At 32.4% G+C, this 25139-nt stretch overlaps 2 protein-coding genes across 5 annotated transcripts in view; both read left to right on the top strand.

Annotated features, from left to right (window-relative positions):
* si:dkey-97m3.1 overlaps positions 1–16147 on the top strand; it is a 52320-nt gene extending 36173 nt beyond the window's left edge. The window contains exons 3-12 of one of the 3 annotated variants that reach the window (XR_015481640.2): positions 4136–4311; positions 5755–5934; positions 6901–7078; positions 8228–8272; positions 8782–8900; positions 9140–9207; positions 9752–9923; positions 11075–11204; positions 11537–11890; positions 13716–16147. Coding sequence is in view for 2 of the 3 variants with exons in the window: in XM_087245557.2 (XP_087101683.1) it covers positions 4136–4311; positions 5755–5934; positions 6901–7078; positions 8228–8272; positions 8782–8900; positions 9140–9207; positions 9752–9923; positions 11075–11204; positions 11537–11664; positions 13716–13878 (1359 nt within the window). In the remaining variant the exon portion in view is untranslated. 3 annotated transcript variants of the gene reach the window in all.
* Positions 16148–24493: 8346 nt separating this feature from the next.
* LOC108179169 (sialic acid-binding Ig-like lectin 10) overlaps positions 24494–25139 on the top strand; it is a 59025-nt gene continuing 58379 nt past the window's right edge. For both annotated transcript variants that reach the window (XM_087247754.2, XM_087247755.2), the window contains exon 1: positions 24494–24538. The gene's annotated coding sequence lies outside the window, so the exon portion shown is untranslated. The remainder of the gene's footprint in view (positions 24539–25139) is intronic.

Raw genomic sequence — 25139 nt, 5'->3', positions numbered from 1 at the left:
CACAAAGGCAGGAATTTTATGCTTCAAAAATGATGGTGGTGAAATCAATATCACCTGCGGCTTGAGGAGGAAAACTTGAAAGGAGGAATAAAATAGGGTAACGTGTAATCAGGTTCCATTAGTTAATATTAGTGAAATGTTTATTTACGTGACCACTTGAAGTCAGTGTGTGTGTGTTTAAGTCTGTGTCTGTCTGTGTGTGTGTTGACGAGTCTGTCTGTGTGTGTATTGAGTCAGTGTGTGTGTGTGTGTGTTGCAGCAGCATATGGAGGTTTTCATCCTCCGCCATGAGGGTGTGTTTGTTTTTGTTGCCCGGCGACTTAAACCGCAGCAGGAAGTGTGTGTGTGTGTGTGTGTGTGTGTGTGATGATGATGATGCAGCTCTGCTTTCCTTCATTCTCTGCATTTCTCACACACTTTCACATTCTTCCTGATCCGCATTCTTCAGCGCAGGGATTTTCTTCTAACTCTCATCTTCATCTGAGCTTTCTGTGTGTGTTTGTATGAGCATGTGGTGTGTGTGTGTGTGTGTTGGCTAGACTGCACTCTTGCTCCATATGTTGTCTGATCTCCAGTAATCTGTCTTAATGGCAGTTTTGCATTCAATATTGAGCTTTATTGCTGTCATATTTGCATGTGTAAATGTGCGAGGACACAGGGAACGTTCACCAATTGATTTTTATATTAAATGAATTCCATTTCTTCTATATTTGAATACGTTTTGAATGTAAAAGACAAGACAGTTAGCAAGATAACTTTAGTAGTGTTATCATGTACAAATGTGGCTTATATGCTGAGTTAAAAAGCCCTGGTGATGTGTGTGTGTGTCTCACACCTTCTTGGGAAAATCTTGAGTGCATGAAGACGTTGTGAAAGCAAATTAAATCTGTCCATGTCCTGACATGATAGCAGAATTTTCCAGCTCAGAATGTGCTCACAGAAAACTCCCCTGAAATTCCTGGACAACTGTGCACTTCCTGAGATGTGTGTAATACAGCTTCTCAGTTTAATATATGAATATAATAAAAATAAAGTAAAAACAATTGCAAAAATAAATAAAGAATAAATAAATATGATGTCAGAAAAAGACAGTTTAAGGAAAGGTTCTAAAAGTAGTGTTCTAAAAGGAGTTTGCTAAAAGGAGTGTGTTCTAAATAGAAGGATTCTAAAGTGTTCTAAAAAGGAGTGTGTTATAAAAAAAAAGTGTTCTAAAAAGGAGTGTTCTAAAAAAAAAATCTAAAAAGTGTTCTAAAAAGGAGTGTGTCATAAAAAAGTGTTCCAAAAAATGTTCTAAAAAGTGTTCTAAAGTGGAGTGTTCTAAAAAGTGTTCAAAAGAGGAGTGCTCTAAAGAGGAGTGTTCTAAAAAGTGTTCAAAAGAGGAGTGCTCTAAAGGGGAGCATTCTAAAAAGTGTTCTAAAGAGGAGTGCTCTAAAGCGGAGTGTTCTAAAAAGTGTTCTAAAGAGGAGTGCTCTAAAGGGGAGTGTTCTAAAAGTGTTCTAAAGAGGAGTGCTCTAAAGCGGAGTGTTCTAAAAAGTGTTCTAAAGAGGAGTGCTCTAAAGAGGAATGTTCTGAAAGGACTGTTCTAAAAAGTGTTCTAAAAGGAAATGTGTTCTAAAAAGGAGTGTGTTCTAAAAGGAGTGTTCTAAAAAAGTGTTCTAAAAAGTGTTTAAAAAGGAGTGTTCTAAAAAAGAAGTGTTCTATAAGGAGTGCTCTTTAAAAAAAAGAAGTGTTTTAAAAGGAGTGCTCTAAAAAGGAGTGTTCTAAAAGCGTTCTACAAGATGTGTGTTCTAAAAGAAGTGTGTTCTAAAAAGTGTTCTAAAAAGGAGTGTTCAAAAAGAAGCGTGATCTAAAAAGGTGTGTTCTAAAAGAAGTGTGTTTTGAAAGTTCTGTATGGAACAACTGAATATAAAATGTAGATGTTATTTGCAGTTAGTCTCCCTCTGGTGCTTATTTGCATATTGCATGCTGATTGGTCTTTCTCATTCATAGTGATGAACACTGATTGGTGCTGTTCTGCCATTTTTATGTGTACATTTTATAATTCTTTCAAAAGACGAGGGAAAATAAATGGAAAATAAATGCAGTGTCAGATTTAGTAAGCACACATTAATATCATTTACTTTTCAAAACAATAAGAGCAGATCTGCCAGCTCATTTACTTTGACTGTGTGAAAGTGAGTGAATGAATATGTGTGTGTATGTACATGCATGTGTGTGTGCACGAGGGTGTGCATGGTTGTGTGTGTGTGTGGCTCTACAGCTGTCCTCATCTGTGTGCCCTCAGCAGGTGCCCGCTGGCGGGTCACTCTGGTTCACCCCTCTCTCTCTTGCACACACATACACTTCACTCTGATTGGCTGCGGTGCTTGCAATCTGCCACTTGGAATTGTGGGTAGCATAAGTCAGCACGTGTGTGTGCGGCCACAGAGCCGAGAGACACAGAGATCTGCAAATCCTCTTTTCATATCAGATTACGCTGACAGAAATGACTGGAGAATGTATGTTGAGTGTAGTGCGCCGTCCGTCCGCTTTAATGCTGGCTGTAAATATAAGGTTTTCATCAAGGCTGCTGTTTTTATTCATTACATAAACATCAGAGTTGGTGACATAATATGATGAGATTTGTCATTTGCATTTTGCCGTTTGGCCAACAGAAAATTACATAATATCCCCGCAAAGGGTGCACTGTCAGGAAAACATCTACAGATCACATGACCAGAGAAAGAAATCATACTTTTATTTGTAGTAAAAATGATACGGCTGTTTTAGGGAAATATAATTCATAATATTATATTTATAATTTAGTAATATTATATTAATAATTATATTTAAATTGTGTACAATATATATATATATATATATATAATATATATAATATAATATATATAATATATAATATATAATTCATAACATTATATTTTAATAATATTATATTTATATTTTGCACATTGTTTATATAATTAATATCATATTTATGACAATTAAATAAATGTGTTACTTAAATTACAATAAATGATTTAGAATAATGTTTATATTGTGTTACTGTATATGTTTTTCAGTTAAACGTGTTTTATTATTTATATTTTTATTTATTATTTATTTATTAGGACATTTTTGTGTAATTATATGCATACTGTTGTGTGTTGATATTATTTGAATTATCACAACAGAAACATAATTCTAAATATTGTCAGTGGTGAATCATATCATGTTTTTATTAATATGGAATATTTAAGTTAGCTTGTGTTTTTAATTAGGTGCATGCATTTCCCAATTCTTCTTTATTTTAATGTATATTGAGATTGTAATTTTAATTGACTGGTTTTTAACTAACAATAATTCTAGCTATTATCAATGGGGATTCATATTAAGTTTTGAAAAATGTGTATTTTATTATGCTTATTTATTTTATTACGCTTATTATTATTATTATTATTATTATTTGATGTTTTATTTATTTAGTCATTTATTTTATTACATTCATTTATTGAAAATTAAATACATTTGCTCCAATTATTTTAATGTCTCTTAAAACTGTACTGTTAATTATTTGTTTGTCTGTTTATTTGTTTGTTTGTTTATTTATTTATTGTAATTTTTATCTGTTTTTTTTTTTTGTTTATGTATGTGTTTAATTATTTGTTTATTCATTCATTTAGTTATTTATTTATTTGGTGTATTATTTATTTATTTACTTTTATGTGTTGTTCAATTTATTTATTGACAATAAATATACTTGCTGCACAACGTCCTGTTAGTTTAATGTCCCTTGGGAATGTTCTATATTTGCTTATTGTAATTTTATTTCTATATTTATTGTATCATTTATTTAATATTTTATTTATTTTTTTAATTGTTTTATTTATTTTTTATATTTTGTTTGTTAAATTTTTTTGTTATTAGGTGTTAATTCAAATTACCCTTACTGTAGTGTTGTTTTTAATGCATTTATCTTCTTTATTAGATATTCACAGTGCTCTCAATTAATACAACATAATCCCCTTTCATTGTATTGAAATGCTCTAGTAAATCTTACTTGATTGATCATGTTAACTACTGCACAAGTAATGCTGTGTAATATGCAGACTCAGCAGCGAGTGTAATGAGTGTCAATGTGTGTTTTCTGTGTGTGCAGCTGTTTGACCGCGTGCGAGAAGATAATCCAGAGTTTCATCAGAAGATCATCGCCATCAGCAGTGAATTAATGCAGCCCGGTCTGGCCATCAGTGCACAAGATGTAGAAACACTCACTTCCCGTGTGCACATCGTCTTCCACTGCGCCGCCACCATACGCTTCGACGAGCCGCTCAAGTGAGTGACCCACACAGACAAGTCAAAGTTATTCACACTGCTGGGAAATATTTATTCTTTCCAATATTCACCAAATGATGTTGAACAGATTCAGGAATTTTCCACAGTATTTCCTCTAATATTTTTTCTTCTGGAGAAAGTCTTATTTGTTTTATTTCGGCTAGAATAAAAGCCGTTCTTAATCTTTTTAAAACCATTTTAAGGTCATTATTATCAGCCTCCTTAAGCTATATTAGTTTTGGATTGTCTCCAGAACAAACCACAGTTAAACAATGACCTGCCTAATTACCCTAACTTTACCCTGATTAATCTAGTGAAGTCTTTAAGTGTCTCTTTGAGCTGAATACTGGTGTCTTGAAGTATATCTAGTCAAATATTATGTGCCATCATCATGGCAAAGATAAAATAAATCAATTTTTAGAAATGAGTTATTAAAATTCTCTCCATAAGAGAATAATGAAGTGAAATGTCATTGAGGCGAGCTGAAGCTCCGGCTGAGGAGCAGATGTTCATAACACTGCAGGAGTGAAGGAATGATGGGAGAAACACACACACATCTGTTCACACAGACCTTTCAGATCTCAGCATTACATTAGTCCTCTTCTCACTCCACTGTTTCTTTGGTTTTAGTTAATTTTATATACCATTAATGTACCATTATTTTGGTTTGTTACACTAACTCCAGTTTGGTAATGTATATAGTATATGTATATTATTGCATTTTTGTGTTTTAATATATGTATATGTTGCTATTTAATTCTGTTATTATTAATATTATTATTATTATTAATATAATTTATTTATTTATTTTAAATTGTGATTAAAAAAATTCCCATTTTCATCATTTTTTATTCTTTATTTGTTTTATTTATTTATTTATTTTTAATTTTGATTTAAATTCATTTCGCATTTTCATCATTTTTTTATTCTTTATTTTGTTTTCTTTATTTTTCATTTTGATTTAAATTTGTTTCCCATTTTCATCATTTTTTTTATTCTTTATTTTGTTTTATTTATTTATTTTTAATTTTGATTTAAATTTATTTTGCATTTTCATCATTTTTTTTATTCTTTATTTTGTTTTATTTATTTATTTATTTTTAATTTTGATTTAAATTTGTTTTGCATTTTCATCATTTTTTACTCTATTTTGTTTTATTTTATTTTTTTAAATTTTGATTTAAAAAATCACATTTTCCTCATTTTTTCTTTATTTTGTTTTTATTAATAATAAAATAATATTTTAATTATTTATTTATTTATGCATTTCATTTATTTTCTTCTTCTTCTTATTATTATTATTATTTTTATTATTATTTTATTACACTGACTTGAGTTTGGCAATGTATATGTATATATGTATAGAATTATGTATTTTTATGTGTTAATTTACACGTGTAATATTTACGCGTGTATGTGCATGTGTGCGTGTGTGTTCTGCAGGCACGCTCTTCAGCTGAATGTGATGGCGACGCAGCAGCTCCTCTCTCTGGCGCAGCAGATGCAGCAGCTTCAGGCCTTCATCCACATCTCCACCGCATACGCGAACTGCAACCGCAGACACATCGACGAGCTCATCTACCCACCACCCGTCGAGCCCAGAAAACTCATCGACTCCCTCGAGTCAGTGCAGCAAACGTTTCAGTTTGATTAATTTTACTCTCTATTTGCATCTTTTCTAACAAACATGGTCAATCGATAAGGAGTGAAATTAAATAATGAATTTTTAAAAATAAATATAATCAAACTAGTCTTGTAATGACATCTATATATTTCTGCTCACCTCGGATAAGTGTCTTCAAAATTTATAAATGTAATTTATTTATAAGTTTTTATTATACTTAATTTTAATTTTATTATACTTAATTTTATTATGCTTATGTTTATAAATATAAATATTTATTTTATGACTTTTTTATTTAAAAAATCTCATTTTATTATATATACATATAAACACGCATAAAATATTTATTTATTTTATAATTTTATTTATATTTAATATTATTAACTTAAGTATTTCATTAATTGGTAACTTTTTACAATAAGATTGCATTAGTTCATGTTAGATAATGCATTTATTACCGTGAATAAACAATGAACACTGCATTTATCACAGTTTTTGATCATGTTATTTACCATTAGTTCATGAAAATACATTAACTATAAAGCTAATGCATTAACTAATTTTAGCAAGCATTAAATTGGATGTTCCCAGAGGTGGGTTACAGCTGGAAGGGCATCCGCTGCGTAAAAACTTGCTGGATAAGTTGGCGGTTCACTCCGCTGTGGCGACCCTGGATTAATAAAGGGACTAAGCTGACAAGAAAATGAATGAATGAATGAAATTGGATGTTAATAATGCATTAGTAAATGTTGAACTGTGGTTAATTAATGCTGTAAAGTATTGTTAGTAAATACATTATCTAATGAAACCTTTATTGTAAAGTGTGACGCATTAATTTTAAAATCTTTATGAATTTTTACTTGCTCTTTGCCATGTATTCTATGATTTTCAATCTTATTAAGGCATCAGTGGTGTTTGTGTTTTGCCTGAGACACTATCCTGACCTGTTGTGTGTGTGTGTGCAGGTGGATGGATGAAAGTATTATTCGTGACATCACGCCGCGTCTGATCGGTGATTGGCCGAACACCTACACCTACACCAAAGCTCTGGCCGAGTGCGTGGTGCAGCAGGAAAGCGCAAAACTCAACGTGGGCATCGTTCGACCCTCCATAGTGGGAGCCAGCTGGCAGGAGCCCTTCCCCGTCAGTCAATATACTTACATTTCATCATCATTCACTTTACAAGAAGCTTGCGTTAGTTCATGTATTTAACATAGAAAGGAAAACAGCAGTGTGTGCACATCTATCTTATGATGGCCTTCAAACCAAGTCAAATCTCAAGTCAAAAAACTCCATTACTCATTAAAATAGGTTGTTTTATTTCTTATACTCGTTTCTTTTATTGTTGTTTGTGTAAAGCACTTTGATTTACCATTGTGTATGAAGTGTGCTATATAAAAGTCAAAAAACCTGCACCAATTAAATTGCTCTTTTGAGAGCTAAAGTGGCAGTGTGCTGAATACATTACCTTTTTCTATAGTTAATGTATTTCATAACATAAACAAACCCTCAGCTATACATTAATTACGGTATTTATTTATGTTTTTTAATGTTAATTAATGAAAATACAGTCATTTTATGTTAGTTCATGGTGCATTAACTAATGTCAACAAGCGTGAATGTGTGTTTTAATAATGCACTAGCAAGTGTTGAACTGTGATTCATAAATGCTGTACAGGATTGTTCATTATTAGTTCATGTTAGTGAATACATTACCTAATTAAGCCTTATTTTAAAGCGTGAGCTATATTTAATTTACCCTAGTCTACATTTTATTTTAATTAAGATGTATTTATTTGAAGAACTATCAGAATATAAAACTATATATATATATATATATATATATATATATATATATATTATTTTTTATTTTATTTTTATTTTTTAATGTGCTATATACAATTTTTTACTTGGTATATTTATTTAAAGCATGTTTTTATAGTTAGTTTTGTGCTGCAGTTATTATAATTACTTTGCATTTTCATCCTTTGCTAATTATTTTTATTATTATAATTTAGTTTAGGTTATTTATTGGCACACATGTTCCCTGTTTATTAAGGAAAAGTTATAAAAACAAGTTTTTTTGCTATTTTTAATTAATATTTTGAATTTAAATTGCATTAATTAATGGAAGCATGTTTGCAAAATCTTTGTAGTTGGTTGGTAATGTTATAGCCATAGACTTATTGTGTTTTTAGTTATTAAAATAGTAGTCTTTTTTTAAGTGTTATAATTATTTTATTTTATGCTTATGAACCTTTTATTAATTGCACTTTTTTCTGTTTTCTGTAGGGTTGGATAGATAACTTCAATGGGCCGAGTGGTGTTTTCATTGCTGTAAGTATTTGATTCATTTCTTTGCTCTAATTTCTAAGATCTGATTTAAATTAAAAGCATTACTAGAATCTTCGTTTTTATCTTTATGTCATTGTATATGAAGCATTTAATTGTATATTTTTGCTCAAAGCCTTTTTCTTTGTTTAAATTTCTTTCTTTTTTCACCTTTTTCGCTTATTCTTTTTCCTTTTTTTGCTTCTTTTTTCTCATTTTAAACCATTTTCTCTCTTTTTTCCTTCATTTCTGTAGTTTTTAAAGGATTTAATTGTATCTAAAGTTTTGAAACTTGAGATAAATGTTCAAATAGTGGATTTTTAAGATATTTTAATTTTAACTGATATGAAATGATGATAAATAGTGTGTATGTATGTACTGATATGAAATGATGATGATTTGTGTGTGTGTGTGTGTGTGTGTGTGTGTGTGTGTGTGTGTGTGTGTGTGTGTGTGTGTGTGTGTGTGTGTGTGTGTGTGTGTGTGTCTGTGTATGTGTTTGTGTGTGTGGTCAGGCTGGGAAGGGTATCCTGCGCACCATGCGGGCCAGTAATGACGCAGTGGCTGATCTGATTCCTGTTGATGTGGTGATCAACCTGACGCTGGCAGCCGGCTGGTACACCGCTGTTAACAAGTACAGGACATTCACACACACACACACACACACACATTTACATCAGGCTCGACAACACACACACATTAAAGCCAAGGCAAGTTTATTTATATAGCACATTTCATACACTGTGGCAATTCAAATTGCTTTACATAAACAAGAATAAAAAAAAGACAAGTTTAAAAACATAAAAAACAAACAATAAAATGATTAAAACAGGTTATAAAAGAAGAATTCACTGCTTCTGTCTTCACTTTCAGACCTAAAACTGCCCTTGTGTACAACTGCACAACTGGAGGAATAAACCCCTTCCACTGGGGGGAGATCGGTGCGTCACACGCACACACACTCACACACACTCACACACATAGACATACACAAACACACTTTCACATGCTTGCATACACACAAGAACTCTCGCATATACACACACAAAATCACACATGCACACTCTCTCTCACACGCACACACACATATACCCACGAATAAATGAAGCCAATATTCTACTTGTCTATATTAACCTAACGTTGTTTCCAAAGTCCCAGCATTGTTTAGTGTACATGCACATTTCCTTAAAGCAAACAAATGTATACAGCTCAATATTAATATATTGAAAACACAATGATAGCCATTATATTATAAAAAATAAATACAAAATATATTTTATTCAATATTCTTATTAGTAACAATTATTATTATTGATGTTGTTTATTACATTATATTAGTATTACATTATAGAAGTAACTTTCATGCAATAAAACTCACAGTTGTTCCATTCTCTGCCACACGATGGCAGTAAAACCTCAGAATGAAATCAGTGTGATGACCCTCCTCCTGTGTGTGTGTGTGTGTGTGTGTGTTTCCTTCTGCAGAGCATCACGTGATGTCAACATTTAAGAGGAATCCTCTAGAACAAGCCTTCCGTCGGCCAAACGCAAACATCACCTCAAACTACCTGATCTACCAGTACTGGATCCTCGTCAGTCACAAAGTCCCGGCGCTGCTGTATGACCTGCTGCTGCGGCTCTCCGGACACAAACCACAGTGAGACAACAACACACACGTATACACTTCATATAGACTCACTCTACACCAGTGTTTGTCAACCACGTTTCTGGAGGACCACCAGCTCTGCACATTTTCCATGTCTCCATAATTTGTGAAAATGTAATTTCAATATATTTATATTATATTGTATTATTATTTATATTATGTTATATTATATTATATTGTTATATTATATATAATTTATTATATTATATTATATTATATTAATTTATATTATATTATTATTTATATTATATTCATTTAGATTATCTTATTTTTATATTATATTATTTTATTATTTATATGGTATTGTATTCTTGTTACTTTATATTATATTATTATTTATATGGTATTATATTATATTAATTTATATTATATTGTATTTATATTATATTATATTGTTATATTATATATAATTTATTATATTATATTATATTGATTTATATTATATTATATTTTATTATATTTATATTATATTATATTATTGTATTATATTATTATTTATATTTTATTATAATATATTATATTTTATTATATTAATTTATATTATATTATTATTTATATTATATTCATTTAGATTATCTTATATTATTTTTATATTATATTATGTTATTATTTATATGGTATTATATTATTGTTACTTTATATTATATTATATTATATTATTATATTATTTATATTATATTATATTATATTATATTATATTATATTATATTAATTTATATTATATTATATTATATTAATTTATATTATATTATATTATATTGTATTTATATTATATTATATTTTATTATATTTATTTATATTATATTATATTATTATTTATATGATATTATATGCAGAACTTTGTTTATATAAATCTAGAAAAGTTTAAATGTGAAAAGTTGTAATGTTAATATACAAATGTTTTATCTGGTTTATACTGTAATGCAATCACACTATTAAAATATATAGTATAAATATATGTAATATGCCTAACCATAATAATATGAAAATAAAAATATAGATCATTTATTGTGTAATATTAGAAAGTAAGTATTTTATTGATATAGTGATTTTTTTTATGTGTTGAAAAATATTGTGTAAAAGTGTGTAATTTTCAGTTTGTGTGTGCGTGTGTGTGTGTGTGGTTTTTTCTTCTTCTTCAGAATGATGCGTATTTTCAACCGTCTGCATAAAGCCATTGGTCTGCTGGAGTATTTCAGCAGTCAGGACTGGGAGTGGAACTCGGATAACATGAACATGCTGATGGCTCAGCTGAGCACCGACGACAGGAAGGTACACACACAAACACACACTAATTTTACTATCCTGGGGAAATGTATTAGATTTCTATAATTTTTATACTTCAGGCTAATGATATGAAAGATGTTCATGATATTTTGTGGCCTGACCCTTACAGAAACATGCTAAACTAAAACATGTTGTAAAAATATGTATGGTAGTCTGATATTACACTTTATTCGTGATATTTGGCCCTCATAAATGTAGCTAATCTAGTGCAGACTAATACAATCTATAGGGTTCTCAATCACACACACACAACCACACACATATATTTCTCCACACACAGCAGACGAATCACTGTGCTGACTCTTGTGATGTTTCAGATCTTCAACTTTGACGTTCGTCAGCTGAACTGGCCTGAGTACATCGAGAATTACTGTATCGGCACCAAGAAATACGTTCTGAATGAAGACATGTCCGACATTCCTGCCGCCAGACAACACTTGAGGAAGTATGTCTATCTGATGATCTTCTGAATCACTGAACTAGTTGATTCACTGAACCACTGATTCACTGAACTGCTGAATCACTGAACTACTTCATGACATTTGGCACTCACAAACATAGCTAAAGCTGAACCATTGATTCACTGAACTACTGAATCACTAAACCATTGAATCGCTGAGCAACTGAATCGCTGAGCTACTGAATCATCGAACCACTGAATCATGAATCCAGTATGTCTGTTTTATCAGATGTGCATTATTGATGGTGTGTGTGTGTGCGCGTGTGTGTGTGTGTGGGGGGGTTTGTTTGATTAGATGTGCATTATTAGTGATATGTGCGTGTGTGTTTGATCAGATGTGCATTATTGATGGTTTGGGTGTGTGTGTATATGTGTGTGTGTGTGTGGGTTTGTTTGATTAGATGTGCATTATTAGTGATATGTGCGTGTGTGTTTGATCAGATGTGCATTATTGATGGTTTGTGTGTGTGTGTATATGTGTGTGTGTGTGTGGGTTTGTTTGATTAGATGTGCATTATTAGTGATATGTGCGTGTGTGTTTGATCAGATGTGCATTATTGATGGTTTGTGTGTGTGTGTATATGTGTGTGTGTGTGGGTTTGTTTGATTAGATGTGCATTATTAGTGATATGTGCGTGTGTGTTTGATCAGATGTGCATTATTGATGGTTTGTGTGTGTGTGTATGTGTGTGTGTGTGTGGGTTTGTTTGATTTGATGTGCATTATTAGTGATTTGTGTGTGTGTGTTTGTTCAAATGTACATTTTTGATTGTGTGTGTGTGTGTGTGTGTGTGTGTGTGTGTGTGTGTGTGTGTGTGTGTGTTTGATTAGATGCGCATTATTGATGGTGTGTGTGTTTGATTAGATATGCATCATTAATTTTGTGTGTGAGTGTGTGTATGTGTGTGTGTCTGATCAATTGTGCTTTATTAATTGTGTGGATGTGTTTGATCTAATGTGCATTATTGATCATGTGTGTGTGTTTGATCAGATTTACATTATTAATCGTGTGTGTGTGTGCGTGCACATTTGAATTAATGAGCATTATTAATCGTGTGTGTGTGTGTGTGTGTGTGCACGTTTGAATTAATGAGCATTATTAATCGTGTGTGTGTTTGTGTGTGTGTGTGTTTTTGATCTAATGTGCATTAATAATTTTGTGTGTGTGTGTTTGATCTAATGTGCAATATTGGTGGTGTGTGTGTGTTTGAACAGATGTGCATTATCTGTTATGTGTGTGTGTTTGATCAGATGTACATTATTAATCGTGTGTGTGTGTGTGTGTGTGTGTGTGTCTGTGTCTGTCTGTGTGTGTGTGTGTGTGTGTGTGTGCGCGCATGTTTGAATTAATGAGCATTATTAATCGTGTGTGTGTGTGTGTGTGTGTGTATGTGTGTTTGTGTGTGTTTGTTCTAATGTGCATTAATAATTGTGTGTGTTTGTGTGTGTTTGTTCTAATGTGCATTAATAATTGTGTGTGTGTGTGTGTGTTTTGATCTAATGTGCAATATTGGTGGTGTGTGTGTGTTTGAACAGTTGTGCATTATTAATTGTGTGTGTTTGATCTAATGTGCATTATTAATCGTGTGTGTGTTTGATCAGATGTGTATTACTGATAGGGTGTGTGTGTACGTTTGGTTAGATGTGCATTATTAATAGTGTGTGTGTGACTGCGTGTTAGATTAGATGTGCATTATTGATGGTGTGTGTGTGTGTGTTTGATTAAATGTGCATTATTGATGGAGTGTGTATGTGTGGTGTGTTTGATTATACGTGTATTATTGATGGCGTGTGTGCGATAGTATGTGTGTGTTTGATTAGATTTTCATTAATGATGGTGTGTATGTGTGTGATCAGATGTGCACTATTGGTGTGTGCCTGTGTGTGTTTGATCAGATGTGCATTATTGGTAGTGTGTGTGTGTGTGTGTGTGTGTGTGTTTGTGTGTGTGTGATCAGATGTGCATTATTGGTAGTGTGTGTGTGTGATCAGATGTGCATTGTTGATGGTGTGTGTCTGTGTGTGTGTGTTTGCAGACTGAGGAACATCCGCTACACCTTCAACACGGTGCTGCTGGTCTTCATCTGGCGTGTGTTCATCGCCCGCTCTCAGATGGCTCGTAACATCTGGTATTTCGTGGTGAGCCTCTGCTTCAAGTTCCTGTCCTACTTCAGAGCATCCAGCACACTGACACAATGACCACAGCGCACAGGAAGTGTGTGTGTCTTCCTCTGCCCAGCACTTCCTACTCCAGAGAGGTGTCTTCAGCCATACATATACAGACACACACAAGCATACAGTTGAAGTCTGAATTATTAGGCCTCCTATATGTTTATTCCTCCAATATCTGTTTGACAGAGAGCAGATTTTTCTCAACACATTTCTAATCATAATAGTTTTAATAACTATTTAATAACTTTAATAATTTATAATAACTGATTTATTTTCTCTTTGTCATGATGACAGTAAATAATATTTGACTAGATATTCTTCAAGACACTAGTATTCAGCTTGAAGTCACATTTAAAGACTTAACTAGGTTTATCAGGGTAAAGTTAGGGTAATTAGGCAAGTCATTGACCACATTTACATGGACACTATTCATTCATTCATTTATTTTCTTGTCGGCTTAGTCCCTTTTTTAATCCAGGGTCGCCACAGCGGAATGAACCGTCAACTTATCCAGCAAGTTTTTACTCAGTGGATGCCCTTCCAGCTGCAACCCATCTCTGGGAAATACATGGACACTAATAATCACATAATACCATTAACTAATATAATAACATTTGATGCGTGCCCCCCCCCCCCCCCCCCCCCCCCCCCCCCCCCCCCCGTGACAATATATTAAATATTGCGATCACTACATTGGTTTCCGGTTCATTTCCCAATAGATTAGAAAATTCTACTCTTTGTTTATAAAACTTTGTACAACCTAGCTCCACCGTCTCTTTCTGATCTGATTACTACTAAGGCCCAAACCCGATCGCTTAGATCAATTTCCGACTGCCATCTATTGCAAACACCACGATCTCGTCTCAAATGCAGGGCCGATGAGCCTTTGCAGTTGTGGGTGTAAAACTATGGATTAAGTTACCATTAAAAATCAGAATAGCACCCACTCGCTGTTAAAGACTCATGTTTTTTTCGAGTGCATCTAATATGCATTAATATTTTTCTTGGAAAGTTTTACTGTTGTTATTATGGTTCTATATTGTTGTTTTTATTGAAGTGTATTGCTGTTTTTACCAGCTTCTGCTTTTTTTTTTTTTTAAAGTTTTGTATAAGTAAAAAACAGAAACAAAAACATTTATACAGTCTATACTATATTTTATACTGATTAGAAAAAAAATACTAAAATAAAATGATACCACATTCAAGTAAGTGAATCAAATAACAAAAATAAAAAAAACAAGCACCAGTCCATCCAAACATGCACCATATAGAGTAAATAACATACATCAAGTCTTACTTGATCAAACTCAAACATTGAAAAGTAACAGTAAAATTGTCCATGAATCATAAGCACTCTACTTTCAGCTCTTAAAAAGAGGAGCAAGAAAGAGGCCACAGAAGCATCTGCCCCAGCAAAACGAGTTCTTTCAAACTTAGATCTTAGACTGAACAATGTTGTGCGGGTAATTGTGCAAAAGAGGGTATTTAAGGTTAAAGCAAGCAGTGCAACATGATTGTGGTACATTTATAGTAAACAACGCTTTCGTTATTGAGTTCTCATGTGAACGTACTCATTGGATAACAGTGACTTGTTCTGCAGACAGTTGATAAAATGATTGCTTAAAGGGGCTAATAATATTGACCTTAAAATGGGTTTAAAAAATTAAGGACTGCTTTTATTCTAGCCGAAATAAAACATATAAGACTTTCTGCAGAAGAAAAAAACATTATAGGAAATACTGTGAAAATTTCTTGAATCTGTTCAACATCATTTGAGAAATAATGGAAAATAAAATCATGGGAGGATGAATATTTCTGACTTCAACTGTACACAGACACACACACACACACACACTAAAGCTTTCCTCACCGTCTGAGCGGCTGTTTTTAAACCTGTCCTCTTTTCTAACGACTCTCCTTAATACCGAATATATATGCAACCGCATTCTACAGTGTTTCTCCTTCACACTCACCATCCAGCGTCTGGAGACGTTGCCTTTGTGTCTTCTAATGATTTTTAGCCTTCTCGACTACAGACTACAGTGTTTTCCGCAAAAGACTTTAATCATACCTGGATCTTCGTCTCGCTGTTAGTCTTCTGACGGTTCGTTTGTTTGTGTATCGTCTGTTTTAACACATCGTTATGACGTCAGAGACTCACAAGCCTAAAGCAACATTCATAGTTCGTCTTCTGCCATTTTGTCTTGTTTTGTTTGCTGTGTTCAGAGGGAAAAGCCAGTGAAGTGTGATAGATCTGATGCGGATATATTTGTAATTTAATGAATCATCACTTGTAGTAGTTTTATAATGAACTCAACATCATAGATTTACATGAACATGCATCTGTTTATGATGAGAACTAAAATTTTTGCTCCTTTCGACATCATTTTTATACATAATTAAGAGATTTTGATTACTGTAGTACATATTTAATTTGAAATCAATGTTGTTTATTATTATTATTATTATTATAAAATAACTTATGTGATTAATAGTATGAAAATTATATAAAAATTTTACAATTTCATGTTAAATTAAAATGTAGTTTATTATTTATTAAGTTTATTATACCTAATTACTATTTAAAAATTATTAATTAAATCAGTTGAATTATTTTAAATCTGATTTAAATGTTATATTGTTTAATATTTTTAAATTGGCTCAATCATTTAATTGATAATATATGTATATATACATTTTAAATATGTAAATTGGAGTGTAATTTTGTCATTATTGCATTTAAATAGAATTTAGATAATTAATTTATTTATTTATTGTTACATTAAACTAATTAAGTTGTTTAATTTATTAAAATTTAATTATTGTTTAAAAATTATTATTGATTAATTCTTAAAATAATGATATTAAAAACGTGTTTCTTAAATGATTGTTAATTTTGAATTAAACCTAATTTAATTATGTGTAATTTTAAATCAGTGTTTCTCAACCACGTTCCTGGAAGATCACCAACACTGCATGTTTTGGATGTCTCCTTCGTCTGTCACAATCATCAGCGATCTAATCCTTACAGATCGCTGGTAAACACACTGATCACAAACGACTACAAATCTGCCCTTATATGGACTACATGGTCCAGTCATGCAACACACACACACACCTGCTCCAAGTCTCCATTGATTACACTCCCACAGCTGATGCTGCTCATGGACTGATTACACACACACACACATATACAGCAGATTTGTAGTCTTATGTGATCTGTGTGTTTACCAGCGCTGGTGATTGTGACAGTCTGTCACACCCATTACAGGTCTTTCAGTCTCTGCTGATGATCTGAATCAGGTGTGTTTAATTAAGGAGACATGTAAAATGTGCAGATCTGGTGCTCCTCGAGGAAACTGGTTGAGAAACACAGTTTTAAATGAATATAATATGCATATTTTCTCTTTCACATGTAGTGGTTTTGATGATTTAAGAGTGAATTATGACAGGATCTAATGATTTATGTTCATTAGCTTTTCTCTCTGCACTTTGGGTTTAGGGTCAGACTCTTTCCATGAGCATTGGATGAAGATATTTCTGTGAGGTCCGTCGGTCTGTAAATAGTTAAGGTATATAAATAGTCCTTTTCAGATGACATGCATACCAAAAAATGTACAAATGTATATTTGCGAGGCTGAATCAAAAGGCTGGTCAGAGGCGTCTATTAGCAGAAACGACTGAGGGCTTCCCATTATTTTTTGAAGAAAAGCGAAAAGTGAAGAGAAAAAAAAAGTCTAGTCTCCATTTCAATGTTGTTATGTGTGTTTAAAGTGCTCTGGATTTAACGAGGGAACTTTTACATCCCACATGAACAAAATACTACAGTCAATTATAGTAAATACTGTAATGTTAATGAACTACGCTGTCAGAAACCACTACAAGTAATATGCTGTGGTGATTCTACAGTTGCTATAGTAACACAAACTTCAGTGATTGATCTGTTGTGTAGTTCTGCAGTTGCTATGGTAACACAACAACCACAGTGATTGATCTTTTGTGTAGTTCTACTGTTGCTACGGTAACACAGCAACTTCAATGATTGATCTGTCATGTAATTCTACAGTTGCTATGGTAACATAAGAACTATAATAATATAAACAAATGACCCAATGCTCTAGTATTCTACAGCTGTAGTGTATATTATCCTACAATACACCACAGTTTTACTGTAGTAAAACCACAGTATACTACAATGTTTATGACAGATTTTCAGTTCACTATATTTACATTCATTAACACACTTTACTATGGTGTGCTTCAATTGTAGTGTACACTCCTGTGGTGTTTTTGTTGATGTGGGATGATTGATTTAGTCTGGTCTATGCAGCATCTTAATTGGTTTCTCATCAGCAGTTTCACCTCAGCTCAGTTTCTGGAGCGTTTAAATGAGTGAGACGAACCAAAACGTGTGTATTTATACTGTTTTACCAATCGCCAGTGGGTCAAAATATAAACTTGAGGTCTGATATTCCACTTTCAGATGTGACTTTCATACGGTTTTACAAGCGATCAATCGGACTTTGATTTTTCTACACCGCCCCCTGGTGGTCTGTTTGCCAAATTGTATTTTTAGCTGTTTGTAAGACGTGGTCTGCTCTTTTGTATGTCTGGCACACACACACAGTATTGACCTTCCCGTCCGCTCGTCTTCCTTTAGCAGTAGTGCACAGATGACTGTAGATTGTCTTTGTTTTCATCAAGCACACACACACACTAAAATCATTCCAGAGATGAAACACGCAGCCGTTTTTATACTAGAGTCCAACACCTCGATGTCTTAATAATGGCAACCCTTCCTAATTCACTGCAAAAAAAATAGGATCCGCTTTCATGCCTTTAGTCTTGTTTTCCAGCACAAATAAAACTCTTAAATGAAAGATGCATTCACTTGAAAAGGGAATTGATAAATCGTTTTTGTAAAATGAATTAAAGTTTATACTTTTGCAAAAGAGTAAGTTTTGGTTTATACCAACGGTGCCCAAACTGTTTTCTATGAAGGGCCAAAAACAAACTGAGGGCTGTGGGCCAAAGCTAAATATGTCAAACTGTATGTCAAAGCTGCCGTGGGTAATTTACAGCTACATTAATTGTTTCAGGCTACATTTTATAATTAACTTATTACAATGTTCCATTTATAACACAATGAACATTTAAATAAATCTGAATTTAATTAAAACTTTTAATTCAAGCTTGCATTTTTGTAGCTCAACAATAAAACAAACAAAGGATCATGTCCTACTTGGTCAAATCAGGGTGGTGACTTGTTACTCTTCTATTTCTTTAACTCTGAGTTTGTCAATACAAAGTCTTAGTTTTTAGGAAAATAAGTCAGCATTAAACATTGACTTTCTGATAAAAAAAAAGCCAGATTACCTTTTATTTTCATGGTGGACTTAACTAACTTCAGCTTTAAGCACACGTATTGCTTTAACTCTGGAAAACAAGCCAAAGAGACTAAAAATCGGATTCTGTTGCAGCGTTGAGCCAAGCTGAGTTTCAGATGAAGCTTCTACTGCCAGTGTGATCTTTACAATCTCGAACATGTCAGACATGTTTTAGTGCTAAAATACTAATGCGATGCCGCTGTATTGGGTTTAAACAGCAGGGTTGCAGTAAAATGAGGTTTTTTTAATGCTAAAAGCGTCCCCTACTGAAAGTGTTTGAAACTGCTGCATGTTTGCTTGTCGGTGAGCGGCTGAGCTGGATTTCTGCTCAGCTTTTTGTCTTCATGTTTGCTGTCAAACGTGTCGGTCTGGCTCCTTCAGTCAAACGACTCTGATCAATTGTGTGCTTGACCGTTTGTCTTCATGAGAAAATAAACTCAAATGATGAAAGCTCACGTGTCCTGGGTGTTTCTGTCACACACAAACGTGAAATAACTGCAGGAAGAACATGAGTTGATCAATTCACTCAAGCAGTTTTTATTTGCATGATTGTGCATTTAAGGGTTAATCTGAAACATCGCTTTGCGTGCTTTCTCCGTCAGGATCATGAAGATGATACAGTTTTGATGATGCATTGAAGAATTTGTGAATAGAAATTTCTATTGATATGTCTAGATCCGATCACGTGATCAGAAATCAGGCCCGATCACGCAGTTTCAGACTTAATCAGAGTCTGACGTTACCTCCAGATCAGGACTCGAGTATATATGTATGTATATAAAGTCTTACTATTTTTAAACACATCTATAGTTTTGCATTGGCACAGAGTTAGACCTTTCTTGACTTTACACAGAAACACATCACTATGTTGCAGAGATGCTATTGATAAGTTGGTGGTTCATTCCGCTGTGGCGACCTCAGATTAATAAAGGGGCCAAGCTGACAAGAAAATTAAATTAAATTTGCCTTTTTGCAAATAATTAGAAATGATTTGATCAAATTTATATGGAATTCATGACATTTTTCAATCTGTGGCTGAAATACAGTAAAAAAAAACAGACAAAAGTAATAAAATACTGTAAATATTAGAGTAAACACATGTAAACCAATATACAGTCAAATCTATTGGGAATATAGGACATTATTGACCTCCTCCATCCATGCTGGCACAGAACAACACACCGTTTTTAATGTTTGCAGACTGATTGCTAAATGAAGATTTGTGTGAAGGAGTGTCTAACCGCTGCCTTAGTGAATTCATACTGATCTTGGTAGTGTCTAATGGTTAATAATAGATGTTTTCTGTTTGGTTGCCACGGCTAAAACAATGGAGTTTGGACTGCCTCAATGACATCCGTGTTAACTGTTTTGAAAAATGGTGGTGAAAATGTGTCAACCCAGCGAGAAAGGGTTTAGACGTTTGCAAGACCGGTCCCCTGCTCTGCTGGGATAGTGATCATGAAAATGAAGTGAAACCTAGTTTCTTTAACCAGGTCAAAGCAAACATAAAGAACTGTAATCATTCATGAAGGAAGTGGCTTGTGTGTTTAATCATTCTGTCGGTGTGGTTTGGCCATGTCGATCTGAATGTCTCACCGCAGCTTTTGCTAGAAAACTATTCTCGTCAAAACCTCACCGTAATCCTCACTACAATACTCTGTGATGAACGTCACAGGATGCCTTCACTGATTATTCTGCTGATAGTTTCATGAGGAGTGAAAAGTGAATGATTAAACACAGACAGACAGAAGGTAAACATCATAAAAAAGACAGATTAACCAATGAATATGAGCGTCATATTTAGAAATCGAATGCTTTAAGACCCTTAAAATGCCTGTAGGTTAAAGAGCAGAGCATTGCAGCATCAGATACTGATCACTGTATTTCAGTCTACATCTGTTCCAGTCTATTCCTGAGTTAAATGTCAGTTCCTTTAGTGGGCTTTGATGGATTTGGACTGTTTCTGAACAGACATTTAGAGTTTTATTTATAATTATAGCAAACTTACACAATCATTTTCACTACATTTGTTTAATTCCAGTGCGGCTAAAGCTTGAAGATCTCTAATCATTTGATCTTACAAGTTTCACCCAAATAATAAAGCATCAGTGCGGAAGTAATGTGAGAGAAAGAGAGAGAGAGAGAGAGAGTGTGTGTGTGTGTGTGTGTGTGTGTGTGTGTGTGTGTGTGTGTGTGTGTGTGTGTGTGTGTGTGTGTGTGTGTGTGTGTGTGTGTGTGTGTGTGTGTGTGTGTGTGTGTGTGTGTGTGTGCGTGTGTTTTTGATAGTGTGTGTGTGTGTGTCTGAAAAAATGGGTAAAATGCTATGTGTGTGTGTGTGTGCGTGTGTAAAAGTGAAAAAGTGTGCATGTATGTGTTTGAGAGAGTGTGTGTTTAAGAGAGTGTGTGTCTGAAAAATAGAATCAGCCAAAAATGCAGTAATACAATGACTATATAGTGTAGTGTGAGAAAAGTGTGTTTGTGTGTGAAAAGCATGTGTGTGGGTACTTTATAAATACCTGAGGACTCTTTTTTTTTAATAATATTGGGTTATCAACGTATACATATTCTGTACGGATGTTTTATGTTTCTATTTTATTTAATTTATTTATTTTTTATTCTATTCATTTGTTTATTTAATATAATTTATTCATTTTCTTTACTTAATTGCTTTTATTTATTTATTTGTTGATTTATTGTTATTATCATGAGCATTTTTTTTCTTTCTTGAAATGATAAATGTAATTTCAGCTTGGGTAAGGTGGGAAAAATATTTGTTTAAATTTCTTTGTAAAAATACTTTGTTATATCTGTAAAAGTTTAATAAACAAATTAAAAAACAAAAAAGAAAAGCATGTGTGTGTTTGAGAGAGGGAGGGAGAGTGTTGGTGTGTGTCTGTAAGTGTGTCTGTGTGTATGAGACAAAGTTTGTGGGAGTAAATAAGAGTGTGTGTGTGAGAGAGAGATCGAAAAAGAGAGTGATTAAAGTGTGCTAGAAAGAAAAAGTGTGTGTGTGAGAGAGAAACAAAAGTGTGTGTGGGTGTGTGTGTGTGTGTGTGTGTTCAGTCAGTCAGAGGTAAGTAGTTTATTTCAGAGCTTCTCATTTTGCTCTTCTCCAGTGTTTCTCAGTTTGCTTAAGTTATAGTTTGTCTTTCACTTCTGCTTCTGTCCTTCAGCTACTGAACTGTGTAACTTTTGCTCTCATTCACATATTATCCTATGACAGTATTTGTATTTGCATGATCATGAACACTTGTTTGTACAGTAGTAGTTTGACCATTACTCTGTTTATTGTTCCTGGTGATTTCTCTCATAGGTAAACCAATCAGAAGTTGTAAATCAGTCACAGAAAGCTGGTTTATCCTCCATCATTGCTGATATTAGTGATACAGTATGTTGACATCAATCATCTCTGTCATGTTTATTTTAAAGCACCATTTATTTGAACAATACATTGCATAAAAACATTTCAACTTTACAAATATACAGACAAATAAATATATTAAACACTATAAGGAGAACAAGTCAAATTACTATTCAAAATACTATTGATTTTTAAAAAAATACACATTTTATTGCAGTTTCATTTATATAAAAATGTTTTATTCAGTGATTGTTTCATTTTATTTAGATTTTACCCATAAAGACTGGATTATGCATAGAATTATTATATGCAAATAAAAAGCAGTCATTAAATCGAATATGTTTTGAATATTAGACAATTTTTGTATTGTAATTTGTATTTAACCCTAATATTACTAATATTTATATTTAACCTGTTTAATATTTTTATTATTACTTATAAGTAAATTTGACATATGTTTAAAACCTTCAATATCACTATATGTAAATTTAGCCTATGTTTAATCGCATTAATATTACTAATATGTTTCTTTAATATAAATATAAAATCTCAATTTTCAAAAAGAAAACTCTAGGAAAAGAGTAAAGTAAAAAAAAGAGAATATATATATATATATATATATATATATATATATATATATATACATACATATATATATATATATATATATATATATATATTTTTTTTTTTTTTTTAATTTATTTATTTATTTATTTTTTTTTTGAAAAAAATAAGTGCTAAAAAAATTTCCTATATTTATATATATTAAATATATATTTTTCCTAAATCTATTTCTTATATTTAAATGCAGCATTTCACAGCTGTATGTCACCAACACTGTCAGATATTAATGAAAATTTTTGTAAAAAAATTTAAGGAAAAAATAAATCTGTCTTTATCATATCAAAGTGATGTGCATAATAATTATTTAAAGATACTAATAAAATAAATATGTTTTCAATGGAACGTAAAGATATTAATGTACAGTACACACAGCAATAAAAATAATCCCTGCACATGTTGTTTTTAGAAAGCGTTTGTATGTGAAAGTGCAATTGATGATGATGATGATGCTCACAGATAATGTGCAACAGACAACAACAATGAATAATGACATGTTTCTCCACTGCTGATCTGCTGAGAAAATATCAATATACTGCAGAAATATCCTATAGTATTTCTGTCTTGTTTTTAATCTAAATATCTAAAAAATCTGAAATCAAGAAGCATTTTCTAGGCAAGCAAGAAATATTGTGTTGTTTTCAGAACTAATGAGTCAAACTTAAGTGCATTTTTCTTTAAAACAAGCAAAATAGTGGATATTTTGGGGATGTCGTAATATTAATGGTTTTGGAAAGACAATCATAACATTTTAGAAAAGATCTTACATCAAATTGATGTCAGCTTTGAGGTGCTTTATTTGGGTAAGCTGTGTATATATTTATGAAGTCATCCTTCAAGTATTATAAACTATTATTAGATGCTGATATAAGGCTAATTGATCACCAATGCAAGATTAGATTGACATTTTGAAAAATATATTCATTTTGGGGAAAATGCATACCTAAAAACATGCATGTGTTGACGTTTGGTCCAACTGGATTGAGTGCATCACTCCCATTCAACCTAATGTATTTCTGCTATAAGCAGGGTACGAATTACAGGGGGGATTAACCCCCTTAATTAACGCTTGATCCCCCTGAAGGACGACACATCAAGATGTATGTTGAGTCAGCCTGTTAATAGTAGGAATTCGTTGTCTCCGATGTGTATCTTTAATAGTTATATTGATCATTAAAATAATAGATTGTATAAATGTACACTTGACCACCCCTGTACGGTTTATACCATTGTGAACGCGCACCCGCGCCACTATGCGAGAAGACGTTCATTCAATCAACAGTTTGAAACCGGCAGCTCAACAGCACCGAGAGACACCGTAAGTGTTCACAAGACACTTTACTCGTAAAATAAGTGTTTATATCTACATACAGATTGAAAGTAAAGTCAAATTAGAGGCACAGTTTGTATAATTTGACACTAATTACACAAACTAACATTACCGGAAGAATCAACCCCCGCAATTCGTCAATATAGGCTAATTCGCAGCCTGGTGTGCTTTTAATGTAAATATTGCTTTCACACACTCTTTCTTCTGTAAATATTTTTGGTTTAAATAAAGCTATTTTTTAAATAAAGCTATTTTTAAAATGTGTTTTAGACAGAATATATCTACATTTGTTAGTTACTGACTCATAAGTGTGCTCTGTCAATATCAGGTGGTATTTTGAACAAATGTAGAACTACTTCAAAATAATTGTACTAATTAACAAAATAAAACTAATTATTAACAAAATAAAACTAATTATTAACAAAATAATTTAACTTTAAACATAAATCACATATTTTGATCCCATTATATGAAGGTAACACACTTGTGGCTCAAAAGTAGCAGATTTGCTAGATTAATTATTTATATATTTATAATATATGTTTATTATTTTAAATATATCTGACCTTATCTGCAAACATATTTTGTT

This window comes from Danio rerio, chromosome 4, assembly GCF_052040795.2.
Source record: "Danio rerio strain M-AB ecotype USA chromosome 4, GRCz13ab, whole genome shotgun sequence".
Taxonomy (NCBI): domain Eukaryota; kingdom Metazoa; phylum Chordata; class Actinopteri; order Cypriniformes; family Danionidae; genus Danio; species Danio rerio.
The sequence above is the reverse complement of the archived record's forward strand: the minus strand, read 5'-3'. Positions and strand labels throughout refer to the sequence as shown.